Raw genomic sequence first — 16,925 nt, 5'->3', positions numbered from 1 at the left:
AGACATCTCCAGATCCTTTCCAAATGGAGTGTCCTGAGCCTGTGACTGCAGATCCTGTTTCCTTAGGGATCCTGCTTAGATTATACATGTTTGCTTGCATACCCATCCACCCCCCCGCCCACTAATTGATCTATCTATCCATCCATCCATCCATCTTTGCCTCCCAAATAAAACAAAGGCTTGTTCAAACACAGAGTGTTCCCTGTTTGAGAGGGAGAGGGCAGATGATAAAGAGACAATCCAGCACATCTGTTTTAAATAGAGGGAAAGGCATATACACAAAGTAAGTAGGGACACAAGATGTAAAGCAACATGAAGCACTGATGACAAAAGACAGGACCTCTAAGAGCTGGAGGGGAAAACACACAGTGTCTGTACTGGCGAGCTAAGAGAGCTGCCATTTACAACATGCTCCAGTGTCACCCTTCTCCTTCCCTCCTCCCAAATAGAGGGATATGGTATTTTAGTGATGTTATGTTCCCACATGCACAGCAAAGCGGGAAGCGGGGAGGGAATCACAGCTACATGGATCTCTCAAACTCTTTTTTGGAAATAACATAAACTAACTAAGAAAATGTGAGAAAGTATATGGGGTGTCAGCTCTAGTGCTACAACCTCTAGCAGGTATTTAATAAATATTTGGTGAATGGATGAATGTATATGCGGTTGCCTCACAGTCATATTACATAAATAATGTAGTTTCTTGGCCTCAGAGTATTTCCCAGGTCACAAAAGTCTTTCAAAGGTCATGGCAAAGACTGTTGGTTTCCCCCAACATCTTTCTTTCATAAAAAACAATTATTTTTAGCCGAGTACATGAACATATGATGAGGTTCTAGATAATGCATAAGCAATCGTTTCCTTAGTGGAAGTGTCCTTGGGGTGGGGTGGGGGTGGAATCCCCTTCCTCCACCTTCCTGCTATCTGGAATTTGGAGGTGATGGCTGGAGCTCAAGTGGACATTTTGGACAATGAGATGGAAGCCACCTACCAAGGACGGCAGCACAAAAGGAGACAAAGACTAGCTCCTACCATCATTGAGTACAGGCAAACCTTGTTTTATTGTGCTTTGCTTTATTGCATTTTTCAGATACTGAGTTTTTTTTGTTTTTTGTTTTTTTTTTTTACAAATTGAAGGTTTGTGGCAACTTTGAGTTGAGCAGGTCTATTGGTGCCAGTTTTCCAGCAGCATTTGCCCACTTCATGTCTCTGTGTCACATTTTGGCAATTCTTGCAATATTTTGAAGTTTGCCATTATCATTATATTTGTAACGGTGATCTGTGATCAGTGATCTTTGATGTTACTACTGCAAAAAGATTGACTCGCTGAAGGCTCAGATGATGGTTAAGCACTTTTTAGCAGTAAAGTATTTTTTATTAAGGTATGCACATTGCTTTTTAGATGTAATGCTATTGCACACTTAATAGACTACATTATAATGTAAACATAACTTTTATATGCACTGGGAAACCAAAAAATTTATGTGATTTGCTTTATTGTGATACTTGCTTTATTGCAGTGATCTGAAACCAAACCCGCAGTACCTCTGAGGTATGCCTGTACCACGCTAGTCTTGGGACAGTCTATCTCTGTATTTGCACATAGGAAATAAATAAACTTCTATTTTATTCAAAACCACTATATTTTAGTGAAATAAGCTTTTATTTTACTACAAGCTACCATTTTACTATTATCCATTTTCTCTCTAATGCAGCCAAATCTAATCCTAACAGATATACACATAGCATCTCTCCAACCAAAACCTTATACAAAGTTTGTTATCATACTCATTTTATAGACAGGGAACTGAGCCCAGAGTAGATTAATTGACTCAAAAACACACAGAACCCAAGGCTTCTGCCTCTGAGCTAAACTTAGTGCTCTTTTCCCTACACCACAGTTGCCTTTTGGTGTGACTGATAGGGATTATGTACCAACAAATAAAGTATATCAAGCAGGGACATATAAGGGTTGGTTGTGAAGGTGTTACATCAAAAATTCTGATCAGGTGCATGTTGGAGAAGGAAAGCCAGGAAGGAGTTTAGGAAGGGGCTGAAGGAGAAGGAGAATGTGACCTGTGTTACATTCAGGGTGACTTCAGAAAGTACATAGCAAGAAACCCACAGCTGCCCTAGACTGACTGCCAGGAACATCTCTTTAAGCAGAAAGTTGGCAACTGACTTGACTACAACCAGCTATGCAACCTCCTGGGGAAAAAAATCCCACCCAGCCCCACAGGCTTCTACCCTAATTAAATAAAACACATATTTAAGCTCTTTGCATTTCTTTTCTTTTCAAGTCAGTTGCAATGATAATACATCTATAAAACTACAAATGGAAAGTCCTCTGGCTGTCATAATTATATAGTTATTTAACATTTGAAACCAAAAGCAATATTTCCTTGGTAAAAATCACAGCTGACACAACTAATTGATCTAAAATATATGTTATATCCTTTTAATTTGCGCATATCTCTTAAGAACGATCTGGGCATGTGGTTATCTCTGCCCAATTCATTTTAAATATGAGTTAGCTCTTTTCAACAAAGCTTTAAATTTTTTTTTTCTGATTATGAGTATATTCTCATTATAAAAGAAATTAGAAAATAAAGAAGCCCAAAAAGTACCTGGAAACTTTCACTTGATTTTTTACCCTAATCGAAACTAGCAATCAAAAATTATTTTTCCATAATTTATGATATGACATGTGGTTCATAAACCTAAGTAAAAAGACATGAAATTATATGATACTGCCCTCCAGAATCTCAGTCATACACATTTCCAGTCTTAAATGCCAATGAATGGGGTCCCCCCTGAAATTCCTCCAAAGAAGGAAGCATGATGGTAGAAGAAAAGGACTCTACTGAGATGCCAACATCTCCCACCACCACGAGAAAGGCCCCTGTCACGTAATAAAAGGCGGGAGCACCTCTCTGCTTATCACTATGGGTAGTAAGTACCACACCATTGAAGTATGCGCTATACTTATTCAAACAAATATAACAAGTGCATTTTAGCAGTCATATCCTTATACTAAATATGAACCACTTTGGAACCTGGTTTGTTGGCTTTCTTGTGCATGTGGCTTCTTGATATAAGTGTATTAGTCTTTATCATTTATCAACACAATACTTGGTCAGTGTAAAAAATCTTAATAGCACACAAAGGAATAAAGAAAACAGCGGAAATCCTACTACCCAGGTTCAACCATAATTAACCTTTTGGACCTCTTCTTAATCTTATATGCACACATGACATATGCTGTTTAGCAACTGGCTGTTTCACTCAAAAATATATCTTGAGGGACTTCCCTGGTGGCGCAGTGGTTAAGAATCCGCCTGCCAACGCAGGGGACACGGGTTCGATCCCTGGTCCGGGAAGATCCCACATGCCGCGGAGCAACTAAGCCCGTGCGCCACAACTACTGAGCCTGCGTGCCACAACTACTGAAGCCCACGCACCTAGAGCCCGTGCTCCACAACAAGAGAAGCCAGCGCAATGAGAAGCCTGCACACTGCAACGAAGAGTAGCCCCCGCTCGCTGCAATTAGAGAAAAGCCCGTGTACAGCAACGAAGACCCAATACAGCCAAAAAAAAAAAAAAAATAGACCTTGAAGATCTCACCCATCAATAAATATATGTAATAGGTAAAAATTGATACAAATCACCCCTTTAAAAGATGGTATGATATTACCACATATGGATATACTGTAACATATTTCAGAAATAAACTACTGGTAATTTCTAATCTCCTGTTATTATAAACCACAGAACAACAAGCATTTTTTGTATATATAGTTGTCCAGTGATTTCCCTTAGGGTAAATTCCCCAGCGTGGTACTGTTCTGTCAAAGGATATACTCTGTTGAATGTTGATACAGATGTCAAACTGCCCTCCAAAGGCTAGTACAAATCACACTTTCCCCAAAAAGGCATCAAAGTGTCCCTTTGTCTACACCCTCCTTGAGATCTTATTTTCATCTTTGCTGATTTGACAAGTAAATAATGGCACCGTATGGCTGTCATATGAATTCTTAGATCTCAGGTGAAATTGAGACTGGACACCCTTTCATATACGTGTTGGCTATATACAGTTTCTTTGGTGAGTGGCCTCTGCATATTCTTTGCCCATTTCTCTATTTGGGTGTTTATCTTTTCCTAAATAATTTGCAAGAGTTCTTTATATATATGAGGAACATTAACACTTTCCACATATATTGTACATACCTTTAGTTTATCTTTTAACCTTGTTTACGGAGATTTAATATACAGAAGTTTACAGTTTTTATATATTCAAAGGTATCTTTTCCATTATGATGTCTATCTTTGCTATTATGCTTAGAAAGTCCTCCCTCACACCAGGATTAAAAAAGTATTTCCCCTCTTTCCCTGCCGCCGCGGAGCCGCACGGAGGCGGAGGCCTGGGTGCACTCAAGATTCGGCTCCACCCGTAACCCACCGCCATGGCCGAGGAAGGCATTGCTGCTGGAGGTGTAATGGACGTTAATACTGCTCTGCAAGAGGTGCTGAAGACCGCCCTCATCCACGATGGCCTAGCACGTGGAATTCGCGAAGCCGCCAAAGCCTTAGACAAGCGCCAAGCCCATCTCTGTGTGCTTGCATCCAACTGTGACAAGCCTATGTATGTCAAGTTGGTGGAGGCCCTTTGTGCTGAGCACCAGATCAACCTGATTAAGGTTGATGACGACAAGAAACCAGGGGAATGGGCAGGCCTCTGTAAGACTGACAGAGAGGGAAAACCCCGCAAAGTGGTTGGCTGCAGCTGTGTGGTGGTCAAGGACTATGGCAAAGAGTCTCAGGCCAAGGATGTCATCGAGGAGTACTTCAAATGCAAGAAATGATCAAATAAAAAAACTGGGCTCTGGGCTTCCCTGGTGGCACAGTGGTTGAGAGTCTGCCTGCCAATGCAGGGGACACGGGTTCGAGCCCTGGTCTGGGAAGATCCCACATGCCGCGGAGCAACTGGGCCCGTGAGCCACAACTACTGAGCCTGCGCGTCTGGAACCTGTGCTCCGCAACAAGAGAGGCCGCAACAGTGAGAGGCCCGCGCACCGTGATGAAGAGTGGCCCCCGCTCGCCGCAACTAGAGAAAGCCCTCGCACAGAAACGAAGACCCAACACAGCCAAAAATAAATAAATAAATTAATTAAAAAAACAAAAAACTGGGCTCTTGTTCCTCCAAAAAAAAAGTATTTCCCTCCCTTGTATTCCATTACTTTCATCTTTTTATTTTCTACCTCTAGAATTTATCTTGGTATAAGAAATTAGGGAAGGATTCAGCTTTTTACCAGCCAGTTGTCTCAACACCATTTATTAGATAATCCATCTCATTCTAGTAGTTTCAAATGCTTCCTATATTTTATACCAAATGACCATATACACTTGAGTCTAATTCTGGACTCACTATATCTGTTTCACTGATTTGATTGTCCATTCCTATGCCAGTAACACATTGTTTTAATTTCTATACTTTTGTAATTTGTTTTACTATATTTGGTGAAATTCTCTCCTCACCGATTTTCTTTTTCAAGAGTTTCCTCATATATTTATTCCTCTGGATAAAGTTTAGAATGATCTTGTCAAGTTTCCCCAATCCAAGTCTTACCACCAAAATCAAATGCACTGAATTTATACATTAATTTCTAACAAGTGAGTCTTCTTTCCATCTGAGAATGATGTAGCTCATTTATTCACATTTTCATCCTTCCCCCAAACTTAACAGCTAACGTGGAAAACCATAACCCTTTATCCTAGAGATGTTCACATTTTCAAGCTATTTACAAAGTACATCTTTTAATTCAAGACTTTTTTGTGCTGTAAAAATGTCTAGCAACTGTAAAATAATACTAATGCCATTATACTTGGAATTTTTCCATAGCTCCAAAATACCCATCTCTACTATCTGGAGGGTGCACGTCAAATACCCTTATAAGATTTCTCTTTCATGGAGGATGGCTTTCTGGCCTCCAAGGCCAGCGCTGGAGAAATGGGGCCTCAGCTGCTAAGCGCCCCGGAGGGCAATTAGGAATGATGCTAACCAGACCTGCCTTCACACATCGTAAATGCCCTGAAGCCACATCGCTGCAGCTTGCTCAGAGCCGTCTGGAGTTCATGAATCATTCTCTACAGGACACAGGTCATGGCTTCCAAACCACAGCCCCACATCCTGGGCAGTGGTCCAACAAGGAGCAGGGTGACAGTATTGCCTGGCATACGCTGAGAGATGGGCACCTACCCTCAAGACAAAAAGCACCCCTCCCAGAGCTGTGAAGGGGCTGCCAGCCTACCCATGGGCCAGGGAGCCAGAAGTGCTGTCCATGCTTGCAGAACACGAGTCACTGCTCTCCCCAGAACCCCGGACCCTCTGCTTCAGGACCATGCTTTAGATTTCCAGATGCAGGTGGCCAGAGAAACCTTAACTGTTAAATATTTGCCAATCTCATCCACAGTTAGCAAAACGGTGGCCGGCAAGCTGGATTTGGCCCACAGATGTGTTTTCTTTGGCCTGAATGATGTTGGATCATTTTTTTGGAACCAACATTTAACAATTTAGAGACTTCCTGTATTTTCTCTTAAAAACTTAAGTCTGGGCCACGCTGCGCCTGCATTCTTGTGCAGGAACATTCAGTGAGAGTTGAGAGGGTCATCACCCCCAGTGACAGTGTGCTTCTGTATTTATGGAACTTTGCTTTGGGGGTTGTCCCCCTACCCTTGCTTGCAGCCTCCTTGCTCCCAGCAGTTTCTGATTTAGGTCTAATTTAGAGGGTGTACAGGTCTCTAAGCTAACAAAACACCTCAAGTCTTTATCCCTCATATCAAATTCCTCATTAAAAAAGAAAAAATCAAGTAAGATATATGTAGGTGAGGGAAAATACACAAAAATCTAGAAGTTTAAAAGCCCGTGCTCTACAGTTTGTATTTCTCATGTTCTCATGACATGATAGAATGAAGCTGAGAAAAGTTTAGAGAGGACATTAAATTTATCACTCAAAGTTCTTTAGGTAGAGTCAGACTGCAGCCTTCTGGATGGATTCAAAAAATATATTCTATTTTTAAAAGAAATAACGCAAATTTCCAGTTATAAAATAAATAAGTCATGTGGATGTAATGTACAGCATGGTAACCATAGTTAATAATACTGTATTGCACATTTGAAAGTTGCTAAGAAAGTAGATCTTAAAAGTTCTAATCATAAAAAATTTTTTTGTAACTATGTATGGTGTATTTTTTGTACGTATAGTAACACACACATGAGAACAAATTATAAATTTACTATTGATAATTTGTCTTATTTATTGAAAAAAATCCCCTCATCATACAATGTTGATACAGTTTCTTTTTTCTCACTTGGATCTTGAGACTAGCAGGCCACCATCCCCTGAATTACTGTCCGTAGTCAAGAACCACAGCTTTAATGCTTTTCTTCCCTTTTTTCACTTTAAGTACTTTGCTAACATAAGCTTAGCTTTCATCTCAAGATTTATTCTAGTAGATGCACACATCATCCCTTCCTACCCTGGAACTGAAGAGAGTAAGCAAAATGCACCAATATACTTGGGCCAGCTCCTATTATGGCAAATAATAAACATTAACTGCTTGGAAAAATCTTTTTTTTTTTTTTTGTATAAAATAGATGCATTAAAATAATCAACACAGGGACAACCCAACTGTGAAAAGGCATTTCTGATAAACTATTGGGACAAAATAAAATTGAATATGCACTGGATATTAGGTGATACTGAGGAATTATTGCGAATTTTATTTAGTATGACAATGATTTTGTGTGTGTGTATATGTGTGTGTGTGTTCATTATCTGTTAGTGATACTTTAAAAATGAAATAAACTCCATGGGTTTGCTATCGCGTGGGACTTACAAATCTTAGAATTGTAGTTTTTCACAGTTTTAAGAGACTGTAAACGTCACCTAGTCCAGGCATGGGAAGAAGATTTCAATTTATAGGCCAATTCCAATTTAATAGTGCTGTCCTGAGAAGGAATTTAGGCCTTTAAGACTAAGAGGGGAAAAAGAGGTCATGAACCATTAGCAATGCCAGCCAAGGGCACAAGACAGGAGAGTGGGGCAATGTGTGTTACTACTACTAGCTACCTTTAGAATCTCTAGTCTAGTGGTCTTTCAGGGAACTTAATACTTGTCAAGTCAACTCATTACTTCTTTAGACAGTTCTATGAAGTTATTTCTTATATTTTGACCTGAAATCTTATTTTCTGCAGCTGACAACCACGAGACATATAAGAAGAGCTCCACTTTAACTTGACAGTGCTTGAACTATTTCAGACAGTTCTCCTGTCCTTCCCAAGTCTAAAACATCACCAGTTTCTTCAGCCATTCCTCAATGGGCATGGTTCCTTCCCTGTCTTCACCACTCACTATTGACAGGCACCGATTTGTCTCTGTCCTTGTTTCAGTGCGGTGCGTGGTAAAATGGTCTATTGATGTCATGTTGTCAGGACATAATCCCCAAAATGCCTTTACTGAGTTCAAATTTTGGCTTTCAGACTCTCTGCATTCATTTAGACTTCACATGCTCCACCTCAATTTAATTAGTCTGATGGAGGCTTCTAAATCTTTCTATTATCAGCTACAGCTGGGTCAACTTCAATGGCTTTCTCAGAACATATAACTGTCTTCCCACCTTTCCAGCCCCTGGCATGCCACCGGCCAGAGAAACCACAAAAAAGACTCAGAGTACCCTTCCCGATCCTTCAGTGGCTCCTCAAATCTATCTACAGATTTTCAATCTTATGAAGAGAACTTTCAATCTTACAACTGAGAACTGAGGGCCACTAACTAAGCCAGAACTATTTGGCAACTTGTCCTCGTTGGCAGAAATGAAAAATAGGCAACCACAAACTGGCTCAACATAAGTAATAAAGCAGGCTTAGTCATTCACTCAGCAAGTGTTGCAAGGACTGGACTGAGCCACTGAGCAAATGAGAATGAATGACACAGCAATCATGTCATCAAACACATAGTTTCTCAAAAGTAAAACACAGACATAAACAACTCAAGTAAAGTGATCAGTGAGGTGCAAAGAGCTATGGGAGTTGGGAGGTGGCACAGAAGGCAGCAGAAAGGAAGTTGAGAATCAGGCCAACTTACCAGAGGAAGTAGTAGGCCTGGAAGGAGAGCTGGGATCGGAACAGTGGAGAAGTGAGAAAAGAATAAAATACCAGTGGGTTGAGTAATTTGGTTTGGTTGATGCATAGGGTCCATGAATACTACTACTGGGAAGTAAAGTTTGGAAAAACACAGAGAGGCAAAGCTGGATGAGACTGTTCCTCTATCAGGATCAGCTAATCAAAGAGTATTTATACCAAAGAACAGGCAACCCATCAAAAGATACAGAAAGGTGGGGAAGAAAAAAGAAGGCAAAAAAGTCAGAACCTAGGGCAGAAAGGAAGAATCAAGTGAATAAATAGGGATAAAGAGAGAAAAGCAAAAGGTGAGAAGGGAAGACAAATACTGTCTTCCCACTAACAAGAGGCTCCTCCACGATTTATTTCCCTTCCTTGACACTGAAATGTACTGGAGCAGCCTCTCTTCTATCCTAAAATGAAACTCTAGGCTTAGATTTCTAATCCTTATTTATCTTCCACCTCCCTATGCCCTTTATTAACAACCACTTCCCCTAAACTGCCTAATCCACCTCCCACAAACAGTCCCTGTGACTGATCCCTACGGAGTGTTGGCAAAGGAAAATCATGAGATGAAGAGGACAGCTCAGTGTCTCCAACACACCTGATAACAGAGTAGGGGAGCAAATGATCTTTACGCTCACCTGAGAGAAGGGAACGGGAGACATGAAGAGGGAGTCTTAAGAGGTGAGAGTGGTGGAAAGGGGCTGTGGACCCAGAAAAGCCACGATCAACATAAGGAACTCAGGCCCCCCTTGTGCGTGTTCATTCACTCATTCAACCACTCATTCATTCATTTATTCCTCTCCTTCCCTTTATCCCACCCTTTTCTGCTGCCACACATCCAACAGGCTACAAATACAAATCAACTTCCTCAGTAGTCTCATTAGTCCCTCATGAATAGGCCCCTACATAGTGTCCTGGATTTTCCCTCAGAAATACACCAAGGTGTGATTTCTCATTTGTTGCCTTCTCTGCCATGATGTAAGCTCATGAGGGAAAGAGCTATCTTCTCACTGCTGTATCCCTAGCACCTAACACAGGGTCTGAACTCAGTAAATAACTGTCGAATGAACAAGACACTGTACAGACAAGTAAGAGGTATTCCCTAGAATTATCTAAGACCAAAAATTGGTGTGGCCAAAATTGCTAATTGTTCACCCAAGTCCCTGTTCTCTGACTCTTTGGGGCCACAGCTACACTAATTTCCCAACCTCCCTTGTAGGTAAGTTTGGCACGTGACTGAGTTCTGGGCAGTGGGACGTGGGTGGAAGTGATTAAGTCACTGCCAAGCGGACCCATAAAAATCCTCCCATGCTTTGCCTCCACACTCTTTTTTCCCTTCTGGTTGGACTAGAGACAAACCCCTTGAGTGACCTTAGAAGCTACATGTTGATACCTGGGACTCTATGTGGAAAAGAGCCACCCCTCTAATCTGTTCATAAGAGAATCAACCTTCTCCTATGTTTGAGCCATCAGACACTTAGGAATCTACGTGTTCAGGAGTAAACCTCTCTAATTCAGTCACACAGTTAGGTGACAACGCAAGTTAAGCTCCCCTAATCTTTACCAGCCAGCGGCCGTTTGTCACTTTCCTAAGGAGAAATAAAGGCCATTCAGAGGACAGTACAATCTTTCTTGGGATGTGTGACTGAACAAAAGTCCTGTTTGCTCACGATCATCAGGAAAAGCCACAAAACAGGCTGGGCAAATTATGGTGATGTCAGAACAATAGATGATCAGCTTCCTTGCCTTGCCTCCTCTCAGAAGTACAGGGCCCCGCAGGCCCTGCACAAGGGCCCAACTGCCTTCTCAAGTAGTCTGGCCCTGTCCTCACCTGTGCTTACCTTGCAAAAATGTCACAGCACATTGCTCCGTTGTTTTCAGTGCCAGCTGGCGAGAAGCGGCCCAAAGCTTTTTCAAAAAGCCACGGCAACCTACACTGCCACAGAACAATGGCTGCACCAATGACTCGCCTTCTGAATAAAGCATTCAGCCGACTGGATAGAGATGCAACCTCAGACAGAATTCATTTCCCGGTGGCAAAGCTCTTCTTACCCTGACGTGTCTGACTCTGTTGTGCCTGCCGAACACTAGAGACTTCAAAGAAAACTCCTCTCCCCGATGGACTGGAGCACTTAAGTAATTGAGTTACATTAAGAAAATTAGTAGCATGTACTGTACATAATTGCCTGTTTAATCTAGGTCTAGAAAACTATTAACAGGGTAAATGACTAACTCTTTTCACCTTTCTTCATTGCAGGTTTCTTTATTTCAAGAACTTCCAGATCCAGTGGTTCTTAATCTTTGGGGGGTCATAGACCCGTTTAAGAATTTGATGAAATGCCTTGACCCTTTCACAGAAAAAAATATGTCCACAAGTGCACACACATATTACATACGATTTCAGGGTGCACACAGAATGCCAAGTCCATCCACTGATCCCAGGTTCATGGACCCTCCAGAGCAGAGGGCAGCAAAATTTCCCTCTAAAGGGCCAGAGAGTGAATATTTTTGGCTTTTCAGGCCACATACTGTCTCTGTCACAGCGACTCAACTCTGCTGCTGCAATACGAAAGCTGCGCTGCCCGTATTCCAACCAAACTTTACTTGTAGATATCAGAATTTGAATTTCATCGAGTTTTCCTGTGTCACAAAATATTCTTTTTTCATTCTTTTTTCGGCTATTTAAAAAATAAAAACCATTCTTAGCTGGTAGTCTGTACGAAAACAGGTGACAGAGCATAGTTTGTCCATCCCTGCTGTAGGGCAAGGGTTCTAGAGGTACACATTTTCTGTCTCTATTTTCACTAACTTCTAATGGAAACTTCACGTTTCTTCGCATTATGAATGCGGGCAGCAAACCTCAGCAGTGTCAGCAGAAATCACATTCATACCACATTAGAGTGGTAGCAGGTAGCACAAAATATTCATCAGGCTCACCACTATTTTTAAATTATGGTCACTATTAGATCTCCTACTGTATCTTGCCATTTAAATGTACTGATAAACACATATATTATTGTAGGAAAAATTTGATTTGATAACTGAATTTCAATATAATTGATTTCCATTTGAACCCTATATATTTTATTTAGTGCATTTAAAAACAGAATTCTGAGAAGCAGGACAGGGCTTTCACCAGACACCAAAGAGGTCCATGGCACAGAAAAGGTTAAGAGGATCTGAGCCGGCAAAGCCAGAGCATCTCCTACCAGAGCATTCACATCTTCCGTTTTGTAGATGAGCATCCGTATCTCCTCTGGATCACCGCTGAAGATTGCTTGGACCAATGGTGGCTGTAAACACAGGAGAATTTGAATTAGAACTATAATTAAATAATTGGATTGCATTCAGATGCAGATGGCTAGAAGATATGTTCCCCAAAAAGTTTATTCAACAATTATCAATTGGCAGACAAAGATGAATATGGCTCAGGCTCACCCTCACTTGAAGTCTAGTAGGGGGTGTATTTGCATAAAGAATTAACTATAATATGATTTGAAAGCCATGACAGACAGTCGCATCTAACCTGGGGCTATGAGCATAACATGAAAATCACCCCTAGTTGGAGATGTCCTTGAAAGGCCCTTAAATTACCTATCAAGGAAACTACCAAATCTATGCTTTTGTGCATAGAGTCCCCTGTCCTTCCGCCATCTCTCATTAGACAATGTTCCCTGGTCCCTTTAAACAATTCTGTTCCTAGAGGATGTTAATGGCCACGTTTCTGGCCTCCTGAACACTTCTTTGTCAATGTTTGGACAACCCTTTAAATCATTCCTGAATGCTTCCCATAGCTTTAGCCAACAAGCACTGAGTGTTTTAGAGGTGATTACTTCCCATCTACTTAAAGTAAGTGGTTATTCAACGCTAACATTACTGTTTGTCATCTGTAGTAGAATAAAAAATAAATAAATAAATAAAAATTTTAAAAAATAAAGTAAGTGGTACAATGGCGGGGTGGGGAGCAAGAAGGGAGGCATTACTGAGCAGGTATCGTTGAACTCACCTATATTAAACAAGACCCAACATATGGTAGAAGGATTTGTAAAGCTTGATGGAAACCCGGCCGAAAGAGAAACTGTCTCTGCTTGGGTGGTAGGGTGAGAAGAGTATCCAGAAAAGCTTCATGGAGGGCACCTTAATGAATGGGTTTGAGTGTGCAGACAGGGAAGGAAGGACATGTAGGCAGAGGGATCGTGGTGTGCAAAGGTGTGGGTATGCAAATCCATGTTACAAATGCTGCCATCAACCTGGTGACCAGGATGTGGGGGGAAAAGAGGAAAAGGCGTGGGCTCAGAGGTTGGTGTTGGGCTTGCCCACATGGTAAAGGATCCTGTTCAAAGCCAGTTCTGCCACTTGCCAGCTACATGTGGTGCCCACTTCCCATGTGTAATCTGGGGCCGAACATGATCTTCGCTGCCCAGCCCTTCAAATGGTTGGTATTAGGAACAAATGAGATAATATATGGGAAAACCCTCTGTAACTCTACAACCCTACACAAATAACAGATGTTTTCACTAAGAAATGTTTATGATGCCAGTACAGGCTATTTGACTATTTTTTTTCAAACTTTAAAAACCTTGGCAATAACACACACACACACACACACACACACACACACACACACACACTTACTTACAACTTTTGGAAATATTTCAGTCCTAGTAGGCAATAGGATGATGGCAGTTTCTCAAACTTGTCTGATGGTAAGAATCACCTGAGATGCTTGTTAAAACTGTATTCCCAGATCCCTTCCCTGGAGATTCTGGGGTGGGATCTGAGAACCTAGATTTTTAATAAACACCCACTTAGTTCTTGGGAACTGGAGAGCACTGGCCTAAGGTGACGAGGTTAGCGTTATCTGCCTCAACCTCTCCCTGTGCAATCTATGTGAGACTCCAAGTTCTGATTTTCCCTACAAACTTTCTTTTCTCTTTTTTACCTTCCTGTTGCCTCTCTTACATGTTTTGATGGTGTTCCTTGTTATCTGGGGGGACCAATATAAGTATTGTCAGTAGGAATATAGTAAGATTCCCTGAGGAAACATTATATAAAAAATGTTAAATTGCAGATAAATATTTCCATATGCCAGGAATTTGTCCACAGTCTTCCCTCTGCCATCGAAGTTTCCAGCGAGTGGACATTTGTATCTCTTTTTTGTCCCCAATATTCTCTTAATCCTACCTTCTTGCCAAGGTGTATGATTCAAAGATAGTTTCTCAAATTGCCAACAATTAAGTAGCAGGAAAGAAGTCTTGAAAAGAATGCAAGTTTGACTAGTTTGGTGTCAGCTGGTACTCTGCCCAAGACAAGGACTTCCTTCCCACACTTGCTGACTATCTGCTAACCACGTCTCCAAGCTATCTGCCCCATGGCAAGGACCATATTTCATGTAAAACAGGCAGTCACACAAAGTCAGGATTTCAACAAAAATATTGAATCTTGTGTATCTATTTCATAATTCTCTATCTGCTCTGCTTGTGGTCAAATGCCTGTGTATACTTTTCCACCTTTTTGAAACTTAAGAGAAAGCAAATAACAAACCCCAATAACAATGGGATGACAAGCAGAGGCAGACAAGATTTTAGTGTTGAGTCAACAGTGGTCAATCAACAGTTGAGAAGTTAAGATTCTGAGACACAAACCCATCCCAGTTTAATGCACCACTAGTTAGTCACTTTAAGGAAACAGAGCTAGGTAAGCAAAGCCTCTCTTCACTCATGAGTCTAAGGAATGCGTGACGATATTCAGTCCTCACACCCCTCAAGAAAGACAAGGGTTCCAAGCTATGGCTGGAATGTTCCCAAGGAGAGCCACCCTGTAATGCTGCCAGACAAAGATGCCAGCACAGTCCTTCTTCAGGGAGTGGTATGTGGAGCTTCCCAGCCCTGGTCTCTCAGACTGCTGGAAGGGTATCATCAGTGCAGAGAATTCCCAGCAGAGAATGGTATGCACACTTCCCCAATGCCTCCCAGCTTCCCTCAGCTAAAAGCTGCTTTGGGAAGCACTGTCAACACCCAGAATTCCTAGCATCCATTGGGGAAGAAGCTGAGCCATTGCTGTAACTCTTCCAAAGCTGCAGTCACATACATACATGAATATACCCACATGTACCTGCGTACATTTGCACATGTACACATCTGTATCTACATTCATGTGTGTATACACAGAGATACATGCTGATTCACGCACGAATCCCTCATACTCCCTGTGGAATAGAAAACTGCCGGTTCCCCAAAGCCCGAAGTCTTGCTAAATGGACATCTCCACCCCAGCTGGGCTGTGCGGCCACTGTGACATCATTGTCTTCACAATTGTTAATCCAGGCATTATGAGATTCCAAACCGGAAATTCACAGGTACATGCTTTGCTTGAACGGAAGCCGTGTGTTTGCATGGATGTAGTTCTTGAACTAAATTTCTGTAACTCTTGAGCCAGTGGTATTTAAAAAAAAAAAAAAAAACCAGTACGGGTGTTTCTTTTTTTTCTCCACACTCCCAAATAAAACATGTCCATAGAACACTTTGGCATTCCCTTTTGTTGGGATTTTAATCGGATCCTGCTCGTTTATTTTTCCCTAGGTAAATACTTGCCCTGAGAATAAATACTTTGAAAAATATTTCTAAATACTGTCGCTATTACATGATTTTAAGAAAGGGGGGGGGGGTGCTTCCCTGGTGGCGCAGTGGTTGAGAATCTGCCTGCCAATGCAGGGGACACGGGTTCGAGCCCTGGTCTGGGAAGATCCCACATGCCGCGGAGCAACTGGGCCCGTGAGCCACAATTACTGAGCCTGCGCGTCTGGAGCCTGTGCTCCGCAACAAGATAGTCCGCGATGGTGAGAGGCCTGCGCACCGCGATGAAGAGTGGTCCCCACTTGCCGCAACTAGAGGAAGCCCTCACACAGAAATGAAGACTCAACACAGTCATAAATAAATAAATAAAAGAACGTGAATTTCTTTAAAAAAAAAAAAAAAAGAAAGAAAGGGGGGGATATTCTAAATACAGTATTCTTGCTCATAAGTACCAAGTACTTATATTCTGTTGACTATTAATTTGGCGATCACTGTATCTTTTACACCTTTTGCCTTGACCTTGATAAGGCCTTACTTGCAAAAGAACAGAGTCCTAAGCCTTGGCATGTACAAAAATTTTTTAGAAGTTTCACACATTTCAACGCTAGCATATACAAAATAGGAGTGCTTTGTGTGCAAATTTGAATAAACACAAATTTATTACAAGGGTCAAAGTTCTGAAAAACAAATAGTGGCAGGAAAAAGAGATTCTGATGCGGTGAAACCATTGGTTATCATTCCCTAAAGAAACTTAAATTCTTAAGAAGAGATGTACAGTAATTTCAGCTTCAATTACTGGAATTTTTTTAGCATGTTTAGCAGCTGTACACTGGAAATGACTGCCATGTGCTGTGGATATTGGCACAGTCCCTCATGTAGATCGAGAAGGTAGAAGGATACTTCCTGGGCCTACTTGACCAATGGCCCAAGTGGGAGTCAACATTCAGATGGGACCAGTCCCTGTCTTTCAATATCACCAACTCCCAGCACTCTACCATCTTTGCCAGGAGTGTTAACAGCTGCCTTCTAGAGGTGACTGTCTGCCAGGCTGATGACATTTGACCCCTCTAAGACAGAAGTGCAGAGCAGAAGCCGCTTGAATTTGGCAGCCACTATGAACGAAGTAGCCAACCTTGCTGACACTAGGAACTGAAAATTTATCAGCA

The 16,925-nt window shown here is 41.6% G+C and overlaps 1 protein-coding gene, 1 long non-coding RNA gene and 1 pseudogene across 4 annotated transcripts in view; 2 read left to right on the top strand and 1 right to left on the bottom strand.

Annotated features, from left to right (window-relative positions):
- LOC309631279 overlaps positions 1-16,925 on the top strand; it is a 357,852-nt gene that overhangs the window by 194,996 nt on the left and 145,931 nt on the right. The window lies entirely within an intron of this gene.
- Positions 1-16,925, bottom strand: part of ANKRD44 (ankyrin repeat domain 44) — a 323,453-nt gene that overhangs the window by 188,756 nt on the left and 117,772 nt on the right. For both annotated transcript variants that reach the window (XM_082397319.1, XM_082397320.1), the window contains exon 3: positions 12,394-12,477. In XM_082397319.1, the coding sequence (XP_082253445.1) occupies positions 12,394-12,477 (84 nt within the window). The remainder of the gene's footprint in view (positions 1-12,393; positions 12,478-16,925) is intronic.
- On the top strand, positions 4,367-4,884 carry LOC309631232 (small ribosomal subunit protein eS12 pseudogene; annotated as a pseudogene). The gene has a single exon. The product of its transcript is annotated as a small ribosomal subunit protein eS12 pseudogene (transcript).

This window comes from Balaenoptera borealis, assembly GCF_965194805.1.
Source record: "Balaenoptera borealis genome assembly, chromosome: 6".
NCBI classification, from domain to species: domain Eukaryota; kingdom Metazoa; phylum Chordata; class Mammalia; order Artiodactyla; family Balaenopteridae; genus Balaenoptera; species Balaenoptera borealis.
The sequence above is the reverse complement of the archived record's forward strand: the minus strand, read 5'-3'. Positions and strand labels throughout refer to the sequence as shown.